The sequence below is a fragment of the Oryzias latipes genome, chromosome 10, assembly GCF_053564925.1.
Source record: "Oryzias latipes strain Hd-rR chromosome 10, Olatipes_Hd-rR_3.1".
Classification (NCBI taxonomy): Eukaryota; Metazoa; Chordata; class Actinopteri; order Beloniformes; family Adrianichthyidae; genus Oryzias; species Oryzias latipes.
The window spans coordinates 14,505,749-14,524,671 of record NC_136246.1 but is presented as its reverse complement, the minus strand read 5'-3'; the positions used below and the strand labels follow the sequence as shown (position 1 = coordinate 14,524,671).

Sequence of the window (18,923 nt, the reverse complement as noted above, 5' to 3'; positions counted from 1 at the left end):
GCCAGATGTCAGCTCAGACAAACAAAGACGTACATGGATCTAGTCGTCTACAAGTGGAGGCATCAGAATGGAATGAGCAGGTAGCCTGTGACCTGCCGTCCGTAGTTTGTGTAGTTCATTTGAATAAAGAAATACTCTGAAACACAGTTTCTATCTGAAGTTTCTATCTATATGCCCTCTATCATCAGAAAAATGCTACAAGAATATAATAAAAACCCAACATAGGAGTGGGTCTTTAAAGCTATTGCTTATTACATTTCAAGATGAGTTCTGCTACATTGAAGTGTTTTTGCAAATAGAGGAAGTTTTTCTCTGTACAGTTTCATATTCTAATTGGCAGATTACACAAAATAATCTTCAAATTCACCTTTTGGTTACTTTACAGGAAATTTTACAAAATACAGTTCAGATAAGATTAATGTACAGAAATAATTTACATTTTACCTATTCTGAATAAAGTTGCTCATATGAATTTTAAATGGTATAAGTTTTACTTGGTTGGGTGTTTTGCTTCCTTCTTTTTGTGCAGAGTCCTGAGACCATCTCAGGTGTGAATTGGTGTTTTAAAAATAAACTGAACTGAATTGAAATAGTGAACAAAAGAGAGTTGGTGCCTACCTTCAGGCCTGTATTGCGCAATGATGGTGACGGTTTGGCCCGCTCTCTTCAAGGCTGCTGCCGCCTGCTCATGTGTGGCATTTCTAAGATTTACTCCATTTACCTGCAAAACAAAAAAAAAAAGACACAATAATGAATTAAAAAACACAAAACAGAGGAGATTTTCCAATCAAATAAGTTCACAAATCTCCTGATATCTATATATGTATATATAGATATAATATGTTTAGTAGTAATAAAGAGATTTTCAATTATTTTAGTCCAGTCTGAGATTTTATCTTCCCTTATTATGGTAACATTTTATATAATCCACAGTTAGATAATAGGTTGGTGTTTTTCTTGTAGATTTCCTCAATTTGAATCACTCATTGTTTCAACAAAAATACAGTAATGGTGTTGGGTTTCCAACCACATTTATTTTAAATAATACCAAACTTTTCAGCAGCTTAGCTCCCTCACAGTTATAATAAAGTCTTGCTCAAGGACACTGTAGCGTGGGCAGGTGTTTGCAAGGCCGCTTTTAATGCTATCATTATTTTTCTGACAGTGGCAGTTGGCTGAAAATCCCCTCCTGCTTCAAACGTGCTATAGATGTGGATGGGGGGCAAACAGGAAGCTGGAGGTTAGGAATACTAACTGAAAGAATGCGGTCGCCCCTCCTCAGCTCTCCGCTCAGGTCAGCAGGTCCTCCAGCCAAGATAAAGGAGACAAAAATCCCCTCTCCATCCTCTCCACCGACTATGTTGAAGCCCAGACCTGTGGAGCCCTTGTGCAGCACCACCTTCCTCGGCTCCCTGTAGAACAGAGCGACAGTGTCGGAGGGAAGGGTGGCACACAAGAAGTATGGCATGAAACAGAGATTTTACCGCAAAATACAAAAAAAACTCAAGCAAACATTTGCATGAGGATGATAGCAAAAATCCATGAATCTATTGTAAACTTCAGATAGGCTGTGCCTAATGATTACTTTTCACAAAAGCAGTAAATTATTTAAAAAAAATAATAGAACAGTATTCACAATTGTAGCTCATTGTTTGGGAGCTTGATACACAATCTTTGGCACTGAAAAGTTAGTTATACAAAAGCAACTTAAAACTAATTTTAAATGGGATTTGTGTGTTTTCTGTTAACATCTACACTCTAAAAGTGTAAAAAAAAAAAACAATAAAAGAACATCACTTATAGTAGCAGCATACATCAACTGAAAAGTTTTTTAATTAGAAGAAACCTTTAAATCGTTTCTCAAAAATAGAATATCTAACAGATAGCCACAGTTCAGTGGAAGACAACAAGGATGGAAGTCTGAAGAACTGAGAACACGTCTGGAAAGGAACCAGTGGGTGAAAGGAACACAGAAAGCATCACTGACTCAAAACCAGCTAATTGTAGAATCCAACACAACTTAAGGATTGCTTCTGCAATACAACAGTGATCATAAAACCATTCTGGTTAAGGTTGCGTGACCCAAACAGGCACCAGCACTAAGCATTGCCAAGGCTTTCACACTTCCTTGTTCTACCTCCACATGGAGATCATTTGGTTACACATTAAAATAACAATCCCAATGCACTTCCTTCACTCTTTACAACGACTGAAAGTTTGACTTTGTACAGCTGAACGCTAAAAGTGTTTTCCTCATAGTAGAGCGTCAGCATCAACAGGCCTCTTTAGCTTTAGCAGCTGTGGCTCACCTAAAGACTCCTCCAGCTTTAAGATACCATACTGCTGCTACTGCACTCCAGCAACAGTCCTCTCTTTCACACAAATGTAAACACACACTCAAAACACTCCTGCAGACAATGACACATAGACATACTTTGTGCACACAACATGACTCCCATTAGTGGTCTTGTCTTGTAGTCCGAGGGCAATTTCTGCTTATTCCCTAATGGTTGTACCTAAAGCTGCTGTGAAGAGTTTTCCCAACAGCAGCGGCTGGGAAACATTCCAGATGTGTGGAATCATTCCGTCTTTGACTGCAAAAAGTCCAGACGGTTTTAGTAGGAAGCCAGAGGAGGAAGGAAACAATAAAATGGTCTCTACTGCAAGAAAATTAGGTGACGTGGATTAAAAATTAACTGGTCTAACCAAAGAGGCAGAGGTTTATACAGAGTTCTAAAAAGGATGTTTAAATTTTCATGAAACAAACCTTGTTCTGCAGCTTTCTCAAGAGTTTCAGAGGCAGATTATGAAAAAAAAGACAAATTTTCCATCTTTCTAGAGTCAATCATGAATATATTATTAAAGCAGAACATCACAAAGACATGTAGTAATTGCCATAAAAATATGAAAAGACGTATTAGGCTTGACTGAAGTCAAGCCTAAAATAACCTTGCTTTCCATCTTCAGCTTTTCATCTCAGCTTGACAAAGCACACACATCTCCATGGTTACCTCGGGATCCAGATGCGGTGCTTGCTTCTGAAAGAGCATTTCCTTACTGTGTGTTCAGGCTGCCTCCTCACCAGCGATATAGAAGATGAGATGTTAACTGTGAACATGTTGACTGTGGGGCATAGTTCCGCTCGGCATTACACCTCAGCTGCTCTTCTGTTCTGGCCCTCCACAGAGAGGTTCACTGCAATTTCAGAAGCTTCAGTGTTGAGGGTCATCTATTCCTTATCTTGTCTCTGTGTGCCGTGATGGAAAACAGCTCCTCTTCAAGCTGTGACAATCGCTCTCTTCCCATCGAAGCCAAAGCATTACACTTAACCCTAATGCTGCCATGGAAGAAAAACCCTTCCCTGTTCACCAGGGAGAAGCAAAAAACAAAACAAAACACCTGAGTCAGATCAGGATCTGCCTCCTTTCAGACGTGTTTGGCTAGAGGTAGTCCAGGTTGGATTAGCTTTCTACCAGTTCTGTCCCCTTTTCTTTGCTGCTGTGGGTCCAACCTTCTCCTAACCAGCACACCAGCATTCCTGTTTGTCAGTTTGGCCCTCTGGAGATGAGACAGAAAAATTCCCAGAGGCCCCTTGATCATTTGCAAAAGTGCAAACAGACCATGGAAATCATAAGCAGCCTTTGGTGGCTTGAATGCTTTTGTTTTTGGGCTCCTATTTAACAGGCAGCGACACCCCTGAATGTGTCTGGCTTTCCCCATCTGTACATTTTCTTAGTCCTGCATTTTATATGCCGGATATAAATCCCTGTTCTGAATCACAAGATCTGTTCCCCCTTCCACCCCCACCCCCCTCATAGCCTTTTCATCCATGCCAGGAATGTAAACAGTTATCGAGCGGCAAAAACCCTTTCTCTCTGCTCAGCCGTCTCTATAATTCAGGAGCTGCCGTTTCTCCCTCCGTGCTGCAGCGTGCTGTAAGAGGCCGCTGCAGCTCAAGCGCCAACCTGTGAATGGATTTCTGGGCTGTGGGGTTCAGCGGGTCACTTTGCCGTGGACTTGGTGCAGTAATTGGCCCCGCTTGGCTGATTAATGGTGAACCACTGCAGATAGACGCCATTTTCCACATACAGACACCACCTCTTTAAGGCACATTTCCTCCCGATAGATGAGATCCGTTTATATGTAGTGCCTTTTTCTTTCTTTCTTTCTAGCTGCATTCAATCCATGGAGTCTCTTTCAGCGAAGAAAACCACTTAACAGATGATTTTTTAAAGTATTCAACATTAGGTCATGCTTGAAAAAACTGAGACGATTAACAAGCAGGCACATGTCGGGGCAGCTAATGTTGTTGCCGTGGAAACGAATCATGAAAAAACACAGAAAATGTGACATTTTCCTTTCTGCCAATCAGATTGTCACTTTACTGGCAGACTGCAGTGGATGTTAACCTTCAAACGTTTACTTTAGAAAGAACTATTATTGTTAAGATTTACAAGACAGGGAGAAAAAAATGACTAAACATAGTCATGAAAGAACAGAAACTAAGCAGGTAGCATAGATAGTAAAAGAAATTATCTAAATGATTAGAGAGTTTACTAAAGATAGAAAAGGGCCAAAAACATGAACAAAAAGGATGAACATGTTTTAGGACTTTCCAGCTGAATATAATACATAACATCCTATTTAGGTTGTTTAGCCTCTAAAAAGGCCGTCCAAAGATCAAACCATGCTGACCCACTATATTATTCTGTAGTAACCGACAAGTCAAAGGTTTTGTGTTTGTCTGAGAAGTTAATGATTAGCTCACTTGCAGCAGTACTGCATCCACACAGACTGACTCTAAGCAAAGCACCTGGAACTGCTCTTCCCAGTTCTGCGTAGATCTTCTAAATGCTCATGTGAGGATTTCTGAGCTGCGATTATGGCGCATTAAAGTCACAGAGGAAAAACTAAAACATGATTCAAAACCTATAGTGAAAATGTATGGAGAATCTACTGCAGAAGTGACTGTGTGACCTGTGATACCTGCAAACGGCATGTCAACACCTTCTTGGCTGTTCCTTTTGTCAAGCGCGAAGAAACTTTACCAGAGTAGTAGAACAAGATCCCAGACTTGGGATGTGCAAACTTGCAGTAGGCCGATACATGTGCTGATTCACCCTGCTGTACAGAAACTTATGACAACTATATATACACTGTCCGGGGTGCAATATTCCAGTCAGTCTGGTGGAGCTGGGATCAAATTTGTTTTTGTTGCCCACCCTGATGTCCCCTGAGACTGGACTCTCCTCAGATTACACAACAGATCTAGCAGAAAAACCCCACAGGCAAAAAAAAAAAAAAAAAAAAGGTGCATGCATGGACACAATATATGGGTCATTTCTATTTGTGCAGCTAATGTGCGAGCTGTCTGCTGCCCAGGGTGGGTACACATCAGGTGTGTTCCGCTTTTGCACTTAAAATGTGGCTCTGTGCATGTTTTGCGTGCATCAGCACCAGTAAAAGACTATGTACAGCGCAGGACCGCGTGATCGGCGCTGGTGGCATGCTTGATGAGAGAGTAAGACCTGAGCGCTGGGCTCAACTTTCTCACTGCGCAGATAAATGGTGACAGCTGCAGGATTGTCTGCAGTGGGCAGTCTGCTCGTCTGCACAGAGTCGGGCTCTAACTCGCTGTTGCACCTTTAACAGCAAAGCTCTGTGTCTATGTTTACTAGGATCAGCAGGCAAAACATTCCAGCGCTGCACAGCAAAGTCTTTGTGGAGGGTAGCTCTGTCTCATTATCCTCCTTTCTTACTTTTTAAAAAAACACACTTTGCCATCCTCGCGTGCACACACAAACACAAACTATAGGTCACATTTAACACAGACTGACACTCACAACTATCACGTGGAGAGGATAATAAAAAACTAATCCTCCCCATACATGCATGACTCCATGCGTTTTTGTCCAGTGGAAAGGGACTGGCGTGTTTTATCAATGCCTTCTGACAGATGGAAGTGAGCAGCTTGAGGGAGCGTGAAGCCCTTTCGGATGAACTCCTGCGGTGATGTGTTTGTGCACGGCAGGTACAGACCTATTTTGAAATGCGCCAAAAATGGAACCCCTAAAACACGGAGCAGATCAGGAGGAAAGAACATGACGGCTGTAAGCTATAAGAGAGTGGACATTTTTTAATATAACTGGAAACAAGACAATGTTCGGAAATCTTTTTTTTATACCTCCATGCTGTCGTGTTGCGTTAAAGGCCGCGAAACACCCTGTAGTAGCTTTACACATAAGTTTGGTAGTTAAAATCATTCATTCCAGACATTATTGTCACGGATTATTTATTTCCAGGGAACATTTAGTTGAAATATATAAAAATGCCGGTTATGGTGCACAGTGGGTTTTCTGATGCTAGAACAAAGAAGCAGTCTTAGATTTGGTATCACATATCCATACACCAACACAGATTGTTTAGTCAGTGGTGCTGAGATTTCCAAACTGTCCTTTAACTTGCTAAGGCCAAGGTCTTTTCACTTTGTGCTGGTTTTTATCACCAATGGCAGCTGTTCGCCTCTGTGTGCCAACACATAAAAGGATTGTTTGGCAGCACTGGCTGCACTGACCATCACACCGCACAGCGGGAAGGTTCTCAGTTCAGCTCAGATCTGTGCAAAAAGACTGCAGGTTTACACAAGTTAGAAAGTACGGTAGTATGAAGAATGGCAACATTTAGAAAAAGAAAAAAAAAGTTCAAACAATGTAAAAGAGAATATTGAAATCAATACCACTATCTAACAAAAGTTCAACACTTTACTTTGAAAAAAAACAAACAGATTCTAATGGTCATAAAAAGCTAAACAGCAATGAAGCCACATGCTGGCATGAACTGGAAGCTGCTGAGCAACCAGCAAGTATGTTTTCATGAACAGAGGAGTTGGGCTTCATGTTAATCTGACAGCTGTCTTTGTCCCAAAATACATGCACAAGTGGGACAACAATATGAGACATGCACATTTGATTCTGCTACTAAAGTTGTGGAGATGGTTCTGTTTGGATTTACAATTATCTCTACCTTTTTGTGGACTTCTCTTGATGGTAATTAAGACATCAGCTTTCACTTTTGGTTGTTTCTGTTCTGTCTTTTTTGCTACTTCCTGGTTAAGACCATGTACCAAAAACCACAGAGTGGCAAAAGCTGGTTTCATTCAGACTGAATATCAAGAAGAAGTTACTTCTGCGAGTAGTAAAAGAATTCCTATTATTAATGTCCCACTCCAATAATCTTTTGATCTACTTTAAGAGCGTTTCCAGTTGTCTTTTTTAATTATTTTTTGTCAAAATGAAAAAAAAACCTGTCGTTTTCTAGGACATAGTTACTGCAGAGGGGCGGGAGTTTATTAGAAATTTACCTTTTAATTATGGGTGGAACTATTGATGCAGAGTAAGCCCTTCCCCATTTCCCATCATCCATCTGTTTACACGCTATGCCGCATACTTACAGCCCTTCAAAACCGAAATTACCAGTCCAAGAAAAATGGTGAGCAAAATTGGAGCTATCCAGCCGTCTTCAAACTTGGGATGCAACAAACAGATCTTCTTACAGGAAAATGACCCCAATCAAATTTCGATCAAAAAGTGCACAAAGCAGCTTGTTGTCACGCTTGTGTAAAGACCGTCCAAAAGACACAATGTCCATTAAAACCAGGTGGGCTGAGAAAACAAAATCTTGCCAAGGCAGAGACAGAAAACCAACAAATACGACTGATCTGCATAGATAACAAGCAAATGAGTCAGCAATTCCAATTCGGCTGTACTCCTGTGGAATGAAACCAGGACATTTAATCCAATAATTGGATGTTAGATTGTATGTAGAAATGTTGCTTTAATAGGTGTGTCGATTGTAGAAAATCCGGTATCCAGTATATTTTTCTTTTTCAAATAAGAGCTGTACGTTTTGCTAAAATGATCCTATCCTTGACCCATACTCCATAATTCCTGAGAGCATGATCCAATCATGACAATCCCAAACACACTCGGCAAACAGAAAGTATGTATCCATGAAGAGGGGACATTAACATGCAGACAAAAAGACAGACAAGTAGAAAAGGAAATCACAAAATTCACCCCGACACCCCCTCTAACCCCCTTATCTTCTACTTCACCTTGTTAGTTTCATCCTCTTAATCCATCTTTCCTATTTCGTGACAGCACACATAAGTGCATAGATGTGGCACAACATGCTGCAGGACAGTTAGGCATCCTGCAGCTGCTTCAAACCCCATCCATAAGCTGAGCTACAGAGAGGCAGGTTAGCTAAGCAAGGCCTGATGGAATAGGTTAGTACCTGCTAGAGAAGGGGAGTGGACCTTGGCACAAGGGAGCGGGGGAAGAACAGAAGCCTCTGTTGAGGGCCTGGGGTACCTTGCTATCCCCAGGTTTGTGGATGACACTGTAAATAGGCTCAGCCCTGCTGTGGGGTACAGGAATCACAGTGAATGGGACAAGTGTAGGACACAAGGAAAGCACACAAACCAACAGAGATGTGACAAATACACATACGAGCCATGTAGACAGCTTGAACAAGGACATCACTGGGGAACACAACACACACTCAAGCAGTTAACACACACCCATAAACACACAGAGGCCTCTCTCCCCAGAGCTGTGGGTTAATCTGACTCAAAGCCTCATGGGACAGTCTAATCTCACCCCTATGAATGCTACTTTTGATCCACTACTTGGACAGGAAGTCAGAGGTTAAAACTCAGTTAAAATAAGTACAAGAAGTGACAAGGGCCTCTCTCAGGACACAGCCACAACATTCTTTCCTTTAAAGGCCACCACAGAGCTAACAGGATTTGTAGAGTTTATGTGTTGTTTTCTTTTGGATCACAAAGCTAAACAGCTGTACATGCAAGTATTTGTAAGACCATCAGAGAGCACAAACAGCCCAAGAAAAAGAAGGAAACCCAGAGAAACCCGGGCAAGATGGGACATTTGTTTTTCAACCAAACAAGTTCACACTTGAGCTTTATTCACTGCGACAACACCGGTGGATCTTCAAAGGACAACTGCACTGCAACTCGCTCAAAGCTATGCTCACTGAGTAATGAAACTGGGCTGATTTTGGTTGAGAAAGTGCCAGGGAGTCAATCGTTCAACCTACCTTGTGAAGTCTTCCTCCCCCATCATGTGGCGTGGAACAGGCGAGTACCTGGACGGGGTGACCTGGGGTGGCGGGTACACTGGCTTTGGCTCCATCGCCCCCATGTAGTTATGGCTGACGTGGTTGTCCACCATTGTTGGGAAGGCTGGAGGGAGGGCCAGGCCAGTAGGGGGAAAGAGAGAATGATTACAACACAGGCGCAGACTACATGGAACTAAATTCATATGTCACTGCCAAAATACAATCTATGCCTATATAACACGTTTATTCACAAAAAAACGAAACAAAACCACCTCATTTATTTTACAGGGCAAATTCCTAAGAACTATTTTTTTAGAAAACTAAACATAAGAAAATGATTTAACTTTAAACCAAAATGTTACTTTATGCCAATTCAAACTAATCCAACCATTTTTATCCAAGGACATTCATAAACACAGAGAACAAAAATCATTAGATTTATTTATTTTATGTCATTCTTATCTATGAACAAACATTTGATGAAAGTCAACCAATGAAAACCAGATATTGTTTTTTAAAGCTCCATCCATCAGTCTTCTTCCGCTCATCCGGGACTGGGTTCTCGGGGGCAGCAGTCTAAGCAAAGATGCCCAGACTTCCCTCTCCCCGGCCACTTCCTCCAGTTCCTCTTGGCGGACCCCGAGACAGCGTGCCCTGGGTCTCCAGGGGCCTCTGCCCAGTGGAACAGGCCGAAATGTTGAAGTAGTTTGGTTTCCACAGGCATCTTTCACACAAACACGTGGTTTGTTTGATGACATGCTGTTTACCACACTGATCATGAACCACAGCTAGAAAAGAAGAGAGAGGTCTTGTGGTTGCAGCTGCCGAAGATCCTGATGAAATCTGAGGTGAAGAGTTGGGTAACATGAATGGTTACTTTAAGGTCAACTCCAAGGTCAAGTTACACCAGTGTTGGATTGCACCATCAGTTGCTTTAGCCAGACATACTGCCTGATGTCAGAAAGTTGGTCCCAGTCACAGGCGGTGTGCACTCCAACTGAAGAATGACCCAAAACACGACTACAAACCCCCAAGAATGACCAGGAGAAGAAAGAAATGCACTCTTCACAAGGGGTCTTCTAAAAGCCCTGATCCAAATCCAAGTGAAGATCTGTAAAAGAAGCTGACACAGGTAGTCTGGAGAAGATATACCTGAAGTAGTACAAGTACAAGTCTTCTTTCACTTTCGGCTTCTCCAATCAGGGGTCGCCACAGCGAAACAACCCTCCCTCGATGAGTCGCATGGTTAACTTGGCAATGTTTTTACGCCGGATGCCCTTCCTGACGCAACCCTCTCAATCCAAACAGGCTTGGGACCGGCACAGCCGCAGAGAAGGGAATAGGGAGCAGCCCGGATTTGAACCCTGGTTTCACGGACGGAAGGCGCTGCAAAACCAGCACGAGCTAAACCGGCCCCCAAGTAGTACAAGTACAAGTAGTGAACCAAAATCCCTGCTGATGGGTACAAAAGTCTCATGAACAGATAGTCTCATGAACAAATCTGTGACTGTTCCAAAATATTTGTGCAACAAAATATTTAAAGTATCGTCTGTTTTTTCTAAGCCTGTTTTATATGTTAGTTTATCTGATCCTTCCTTTGAACAACAATTTAAAAGTCAATTGTCTGGTGTCATTGGTTGACTTTCAACAATAGTTATTGATACTTTTGTTAGGTTTATGTAATTCAGTGACTGTGGGTCGTCTTTCATTACCACTAAGGATCAACATTCTGTCAACATGCATAACTTTAGTTCCATTTATTCCCATCTCCGGAGCAGAAATGCAGATGAGCTGGGTGCAGATACACAGAATCATTTACATCCAGTCCCTTAATCCTTTCCTGATTACAAACCTTGTTCACCCATAATGCTCATTTAAGAGGTTAACCCTTTTATTTCTATTATTTTTGTATTATTATTATTTTTGGCTCTGTTTAAGATAAATACAATGATTTATTTAAAAAAATGTTAATGCATTTAACCACAGAGCACGCCCAAACGGTTAGCTGTGTTCTTTTTGCCTGAAATGACCACATTTTCATCCAGTTCCACCTGCCTGCAATGCTGCTTGCAGACACGTTAGCGGGATTCATGTGGATCGAAAACAGTTAGTGTCTTTGTGGTGAAGAAACATGCTTGCTGTGCCTGCTTACAAGGAAGGGTTTGTGTTTCTACCTGCTTTAGTGATGCAATTCCATGCTAAAATAGAAGCAGGAGATCTAAATCTCAATAGAAGTTTAATGGTTCCTTCCTTCCCCAGTAGTGTTAGTGTTTTTTCAGTGTGTGATCAGGAAGGATTAAAAACTTCAAATTCATCTCTTATCAGCACTTTTTCACCTCACATAACACATTTTTTCAAAGCTGTGCAGTAGGTCACATGCTGCAAAGTCATGTTAGAATAAAGGGATTAAACATTTAAAACAAAAAACACACTAAAATGGTGTGCTGAAGCATGAAATCACTGCTCTGTGCAAATCAGAGAAGCTGCAACATAAGATCGTGGACTCTCATGAGCAGGTGGGATGTGAGAAACCATCCACACACACTCAGTGGGAGGCAGAGAAATGTGCTTGTCTTTGCTGTGGGAAAGATTGTGTGGGTGGGTGTGTGTGTGCGCGCGCACAAACATTTACTACATTGACACTGTGGGTGTGTGGGCATTGCATTTTTGGGGGTGGGAAGAGAGATCCAACACAAATGATCTGCAAGCATCTCTGGAAACAATGAAAAGATGATTTCCAGAGCAACACACAGAGCCAGACTTATACATCATCCCTTCCCTTAAGTCCAAACGTTTTCTACCAATCACAAAGCAGGATGAGACGCAGTAGATACGTACTGCTGGAGTAGTCCGGGGGGGCGTACATGTCGTTCAGATGCACCGGTCCAGGCTTCGCCACTTTGAGGTAAACCATATCTGAGGTGTTCTTCAGCGCCGCCACTGCCTCCTCATGACGAACATCCTGCAGCACAATGTTGTTCACCTGGTGTGGAGAAATAACACATTTCTGCGTCAGCGCCAGCCAACTGTGCTGTGACAATACCACAGTCTCCTTCAAAGTATTGAAGTAGACAAATGTATGAATCATTCAGGCATGGATATTTTTTGAGTCTGGCGTTTCATCAATAAGATGTTCAGCTGAATTAACAAGGATTAAAACTCAGGATAATGCTTTTTAACAAGTTTACATTTAGGGTTCAATTTATTTATTAGGCTTTTTGTGGTTTCTTAGCTAAATATTTTTCTGTAGTTCAATAAATTAGCAATAAAAATCATCTAAAGGTCAAAACCCAGGTTCAACGTGTTTTACTCTGCAACATTCCCCCACTTGATGACTCTAAAACAGCATATTTTGGCTTCTTTATTTCCAGTTAATCAGGACTTAAAACATCCTTCATATGAGAAGCACTGGTGGCTTTCATGCCTGTTGTTGATGACAGTCGTGTTAATGCTCTATAGTAAGCATATTTTCCCACATGTTCATCTTTTGTCTTATCTTTTAGGTGTGCAGGATTTTTCGATCTATTTGGGTCGTGATGACATGCAATTTGGGTAAAAACCGTCATTATTGAGATGCTTCAAGAACAAAATGACATGCTAACATGCAACCACATGGACTGAACCAGCAAAAAAACTGTAATGTCATCTAGATGGGCTTTATCTTGGTAATGTAACTCCTGTGAAATAAAAAGATGTAAAAATTTGTAACTGCAGTTTGACACCAAGCAGGAAAATGCTGCATGAAGGTTTTACATAAATCACAGCTGTTATAACTTTAAAGGAATACTAATGTGATTACTGATGAGGCTTTTTAAAGAGCAAAGCAACTGGAAACTTTCTCTCACAAAAGAAGCAACTGACAAATAAGGTCAAATGGCACAAATGACTAAAACTATAGTTAGAGTATTTTTCCAAAGTTTGAGTAAGTGGACTAAGCATCTGACATGAAATTCTCAGAGCCAAGACCTGTAAAAAAAGTTAATATATGAAATAAAAAGGTTGTGGTGGGTTTGGGAGAAGGTGCAGATTCATACAGCTAGCAGGCGGTCTCCAGTCTGCAGCCGTCCATCCTTCTGGGCAGCTCCTCCTTCTATTATCTTGGTGATGTAGATGCTGTTGTCTCCTGGGATGTGCTGGTTCCCGATCCCTCCAGCAATGCTGAACCCCAGTCCTGGTTATGTAACACACATTCAAAGAAAGATTGCGTTGACAAATGTGTGCTTATATATTTGTTGTCTTTGTTTGTATGTGTGTGTTACAGCCTCTAACCTTTGGGTCCTTTGAGCAGGTTGACCTCCAAGATTGTCTCAGGCGGGGCCTGCCTCCGTCGAACCAGCAGCCTCACCACAGGCCCCGCCTCCTTCAGAGCTTCCACTGCCCGACTATGAACCACCTCAGACACATCAACGTCGTTCACACGCAGCACACAGTCGTTGACCCTGCACCCAGAGAGATTCAGACCTGCATCAAACTATTTTTAATAGATAAAAGCAGGAGAATCCAACCAGAGCTAATGAAATAAAAAAACCTCTGAAACGCTCATTTTTTAAATCATTTTTTTGGTGCATGTTTCAGTCTTTGTTTATGCAGTGAATCATAACGTTGAGGAAGCACACAAAGCTCAGAGGCAGAGGAACGAAGAAACTCTGCCTCCCACACAGCACTGCCTGGCCGGACAGAGTGCTGGTGAGCACTAAAAATGAGAAAAGAGAAGTTACAATGGAGAGGAGTGTGGAGGACGCAGGGGAGCTGGGAGAGAAGATGGAATGAACAAGGTGGGAGAGGGTTGAAGGAGCGAACCTACCCCAGCCGTCCATCCATAGCGGCTGCTCCTCCTGGGATTATCTTGGTGATGAAGATCCCCGGATCATCTGGAATGTGGGGATTGTCTATTCCTCCAGCGATGCTAAAGCCCAGGCCAGAATTCCCCTAAACACAAGCAGTGGTTGGCACTTTCAGTAAATTACAAACAACTGATAATTTACAGCTCAATCTAAAGGGATGAACAAATGGGAGTTTAGAACGACTCAACATTACTTTTTTTAAATTATTTACAAATGTTTACTGTAATAATGGTAGGAGAAATTTCCAAAGCAGTACTTCTGTAGCATGACATGATGGATACAACTCGCTGCAGGAGAGGGACACTGCAGATTTATGATGTTCTTATCCCAGAGATTACACAGGCCCCACTTAGATCCAAAGGGTTCAAGCCCCCCCTGCTGCATTTGAAGGCCAGACAGCAAAAAAGACAGCCGAGACAAGACTTCACTTTATTATTTTCTATAATTAATGAGCAACAGTCGCAACAAATTAGGACAGAGTGAGGCTGAGGCCTCCCTGTGTGCTGCTCTGAAGCTGCGAGGAGTAGCCTGCACCGGGCCTTAACACCAACTGCTAAACACCCACAGACCTTTGAAAGTGTGACTCTGCATACTCTGTTTAAGTTTTCTGCACTGCAGAAATGTCACTCACTAGGGCAAAAGAGATGCGTTGCATCCAATGAGGGTTTGGAGATGCATCCATATGTGGGCGGAATAATGACAGCAGAAACATAAAGCTCCTCCACTAGAAGCTGAACTAACACAGCCAAGTGCAGCGATGCCTGCCGAACAATTGAACAGGAGAGCACTTTACATTTCTGCCGTCTGCTGATGACATGTGCCAGAGAATTATGTAAAAACTCATGCATCACTGGCCTTTTTTTTCCTGCACTCTTGCTCACATGAGACATTACATGCATGAGCTACCTAATGTAGAATCACCTGTAATCTAAGCAAATAAAAAAAAACAACTGAACCTAAAATTCTCCTAAAATCGAAGTCTGTCCGATTCTTTTAGTAAGCAAAGACAGAGCTGCTTGCTACCATCTAGTGGGGAGCAATCAATACATCATGCAGAAAACACATCACAGAGGAGTGAGTGGTGTGCAGAAGGATGTAAAAATAGAGATACAGCTTACCCTTTCCAAAATGATCTCTTCATATTTATACATCGCATCACTGCCGTTTACCTGCCAAAACAAAAAAATATATTAATAACAGATAAAATGAGATTTTTCTACATTTGAACTGAAACATATCCGTCTTCTAGCACCATGGTTATAAACTAAATGCAGTCAACATTAAGGAAGGAACAGTGTACGTGCATCATCTGTACAGTAAAGCACAGTCCCTGGCTACAATGATGGATGTTGGCCCACGTGGTGAACAGCATGTTGCTGCCAGGAGTAAGCCTTTTTTTTTTCCACTCCCACAAAACATGTTCACGCACCAGAGGAAGTGAGAATAGGAGGGATATATACTGTACAGACAGTGGGAGCAGATACTTACATAAGGGCCTGCATCTAGTGAGTCTGCGTTGACAATAATGGGGGGAGGGTTGGCCTGTGGGTATGAAGAGATAAACATTAGCTCGGTGCGTGAGAATAGGCAGAACGCAGACGTAATGCGGTACATTGCTCGGCAGCGGCGGATGCCATAGGAACCGTCCCTGGGACTGCCAATGTGGGGAGAGGCGAGTCAGAGGGGGTGTGGAAAAGGTGTCGGGACTGAGAATGAGGACTGGGGCACAGAGACTGCTGCTTATTACCGCCACAGCCAGACGTGATGCAGCCATCTCATAAAACAAACCAGCTTCTGTTTCAGCTGCTGGAACAATACACTTATCCCACGTCTACTTTCACTGGGCACCCATGGGAAATAACACCATCTAGTATCACACGGAAAATGCATCATTTGATGGTGCAGGAATGCATTAAACTGAGTGAGAGATTGTGCAGAATTACATAGTCTCCAAACAGAGAGAGAAATAAGTCCAGCAGGCCTGTCTTGGCGGAGCATTTATAGATCCCATCTGAGTTTAAACACTAAAATGAATTTCAGAATTCAAAATCTATCAAATGTGGCACTTCCTATATTTGTAGATTTAAAAAAAAAAAGAGTAAATATATACCTTATATTGTTAAACAAAACAAGTTCAACGTCTAGTTTGTAAGAAAAATCGTTTTAAATGCATAAAAAAATATTTAGAGCTGCTAGTTAAAGCATGACAGTTTTATTACATGAAACAAAAATGCAATGAATTCCATTATTTAAAAGAAACTTTCTTTTTTAGCTGACTTTTAACCAAATTTATCTAAAGTCTTTGTGTTTTTTCTAAGAATCCAGAATTTGCCTAGTAATGCCCCTAATGCCATAAACCATATTGTTAACTAAAAAGTGCACTTATATCCATGTTTTTTTTGTTTTGTATTTAAACAATTACATCTTAACTAAGTTTTCTCTAAATGAAATAATGACAAATATTGTGTCATAAATTAGAAAAATAGCAAACCTCCAAATCAAGGACTACATGATTGGTTTTAAAGAATCCCTCTGCATTGACTCTTTTGTGCCACCTGGTGTTTTTCTGTCCTGCAAAAATATATCAAATAAAAAAATCCAAGGGGTCAAAGCAAGACAAGAAGAAGATTGTTTTTGCTTTTTTTGAGTGGATTTGCTGATATTTTTAAGAGCTTTATAGTTTGCGCATGAAATTATTCAAGACTTTGGAATTCCTTTTTGGTTTTTTTCTTCGTTTTTTTTTTCATTTTTAGTTTAGGATGTTTTTCGTACATTACTTTTTGGATTTTGTTTATTTAAGACCCTGTGTGAAAATGAGAAAACAAAAAATACTGGTGCTAACACAAAAAATATTTACAATTATTTATATATTAGACTTAAAATCTAACTAATTAAAACAAAAAATCAACTTAAAAGAACTATTTTAAAGGTTCATTTCATTTAAAAAACTAAAGAAAATTACAACATTTTTAATATTTTGGATCCAATAAACAGTAAAAGTATTTGAATTTGAGATTTAAGAAAAAAACCACATCTCTGAAAAGTGCCACTGAATTCATCTAAAGAAAATGAATGGCTGTTGTATTTTCAAACAGTTGTATGGACAGAAAGGAGTACATTTTTTCTCTTTAACAGCTTCAACCATCATATTTTCACAACAACTAGAAGGATGTACACTTAGAGCAGGTTCACAGATCTTTGGCAACTGAAACACCCTTTTCCCCGGACAACGGCAGCTCCAAAAACACTCCCAGAAGATTTTGTGCTCAGAAATCAAATTTGCTTTCCAGATGAATAGGAGCATATGATGCGCTCCACTCAGCAGTGATGTGCGATGACTCTGGACAGCTGTGGCGGCTCTACTCCCCAAGTCAGCACAATCGAGCTGCAATCTGCATATGGAACAACAGATGCTCATATCTGCGCGTGTGTTTGCACGGTTTCTGTTGAACCCTTTGTCCTAGACCCTTTACACATTCCAGGGCATTTAGAGGCAGTTATTAACGATGAGGGCGTGAGCATTTAAGGACTTCAACCAAAGCAGTTGAATGTTTTTAAATGGAAACTGAAAATGAATCTGATGTGCTTAAACGCTACCTCAGGGCATCACAGGGGATGTACTGGCCACTGTTGTCCCTGGATGACTGACAAATGATGACACCGATTCCACTGCAGAGTCGGCATGGGACAAACCACACCAGTTCCAGCATGATGCCTGCACTGGCTTTAATAGGAGCCCAGAACAAGTGAGTGGAAACTGGAACACAGCAGCGCCACAGGTACCCTAAAGGAGCTTCATAAATATTGATCAAACTTAGAATCATGAGGCCATATTTCGATAAAAGTTATACATCCAATACATATCAGTTTGAAGTCCAAACTGCTCGGATCTGAAAACCTTTTGACGTGACTAATTTTTTAAAATTCCACTCCAAACATCTTTTGATCTACAGTAAAAGGGCTCCCAGTGGTCTTTTAATTATGTTTATGCCATTTTTAGGCAACATCAAAACACTTGCAAAGCAGCAGGAGTTCATCAGAAACTTGCCTGAGTTGTGGGCCCGTAGGTACGGAGAAAGCCTGCAATGATTTCCCATCATCCATCCCTTCGTTTACATGCTCTCTCGCTATAGCTTACAGCCCCTCACACCCCCAACTTGACATTACCGGTGCAACAAAAATGGAGAGCAATAATGGAGCTATCCAGCTGTACAGTTTTAATCCAGATTCCAGCTCAGACGAGGAAAACAGGAATGTACATGGATCTATTTGTCTGCAAGTGCATGCATCAGAATGGAGCGGAGCAGGGAGGCTGTATTTTTTCATCTGCTCCTGTCTTACAACGATTTTAATAAAGATATACTCAGAAATGCAGTTTTTTCTTTATATATGTCCTCCATCATTATAAAAGACACTTTTCATTGGAGTGGGTCCTTAAATGAAACAAATGTGAGACTTGCATTCTTAGATTGGCTAATGATTACATTAAAAAGCATTCTGCTGCCTCAGAGATTCAAGAAATAACATTAAATGAGCATTTGCCACTTGAACATATTAGCTTTTAAAATAGGATTTACTTAAATTGGTAAAGATGTTTTAATGACACTCTTGGCTTTATAGTGAAAGTAACAGACAAGAAAAATGTACTCTGAAAAACTGAAACTGCAGCAGCTACACTACTACTAAAGACTCTTCTGTGAGATCTAAGCATCTCTTGAGCTGTGCTTTAATGGCACATCAGGAGAGGAAAACCTGCAGACTATCATGAACTTGGTGGATTTGACCACTTGTGTTCAGATCCTAAGAGGTGAGCATGAAAGATGTCTCCATCAAAAGCATTTCGGTCTTATAATTGATGGGAATGTCCAGCAGCATGTTGCAGGTGAACGCGGGGCACCTGCATCTGGGTACCAGGAATAGAGCGAGCTGAATACAATTACA

The 18,923-nt window shown here is 41.2% G+C and overlaps 1 protein-coding gene across 25 annotated transcripts in view; it reads right to left on the bottom strand.

Moving 5' to 3' along the window:
* Nucleotides 1-18,923, bottom strand: part of dlg3 (discs, large homolog 3 (Drosophila)) — an 87,692-nt gene that overhangs the window by 22,820 nt on the left and 45,949 nt on the right. For 8 of the 25 annotated variants that reach the window (XM_078954029.1, XM_078954043.1, XM_078954046.1 and 5 more), the window contains 10 exons: nt 15,471-15,524; nt 15,101-15,151; nt 13,943-14,067; nt 13,408-13,577; nt 13,173-13,309; nt 11,977-12,121; nt 9,118-9,280; nt 8,296-8,421; nt 1,256-1,412; nt 619-721 (listed from right to left, as the gene is read on the bottom strand). In XM_078954029.1, coding sequence (XP_078810155.1) covers nt 619-721; nt 1,256-1,412; nt 8,296-8,421; nt 9,118-9,280; nt 11,977-12,121; nt 13,173-13,309; nt 13,408-13,577; nt 13,943-14,067; nt 15,101-15,151; nt 15,471-15,524 — 1,231 coding nt within the window. The remainder of the gene's footprint in view (nt 1-618; nt 722-1,255; nt 1,413-8,295; nt 8,422-9,117; nt 9,281-11,976; nt 12,122-13,172; nt 13,310-13,407; nt 13,578-13,942; nt 14,068-15,100; nt 15,152-15,470; nt 15,525-18,923) is intronic. The other 17 variants (XM_078954039.1, XM_078954040.1, XM_078954045.1 and 14 more) reach the window with 3 other exon arrangements.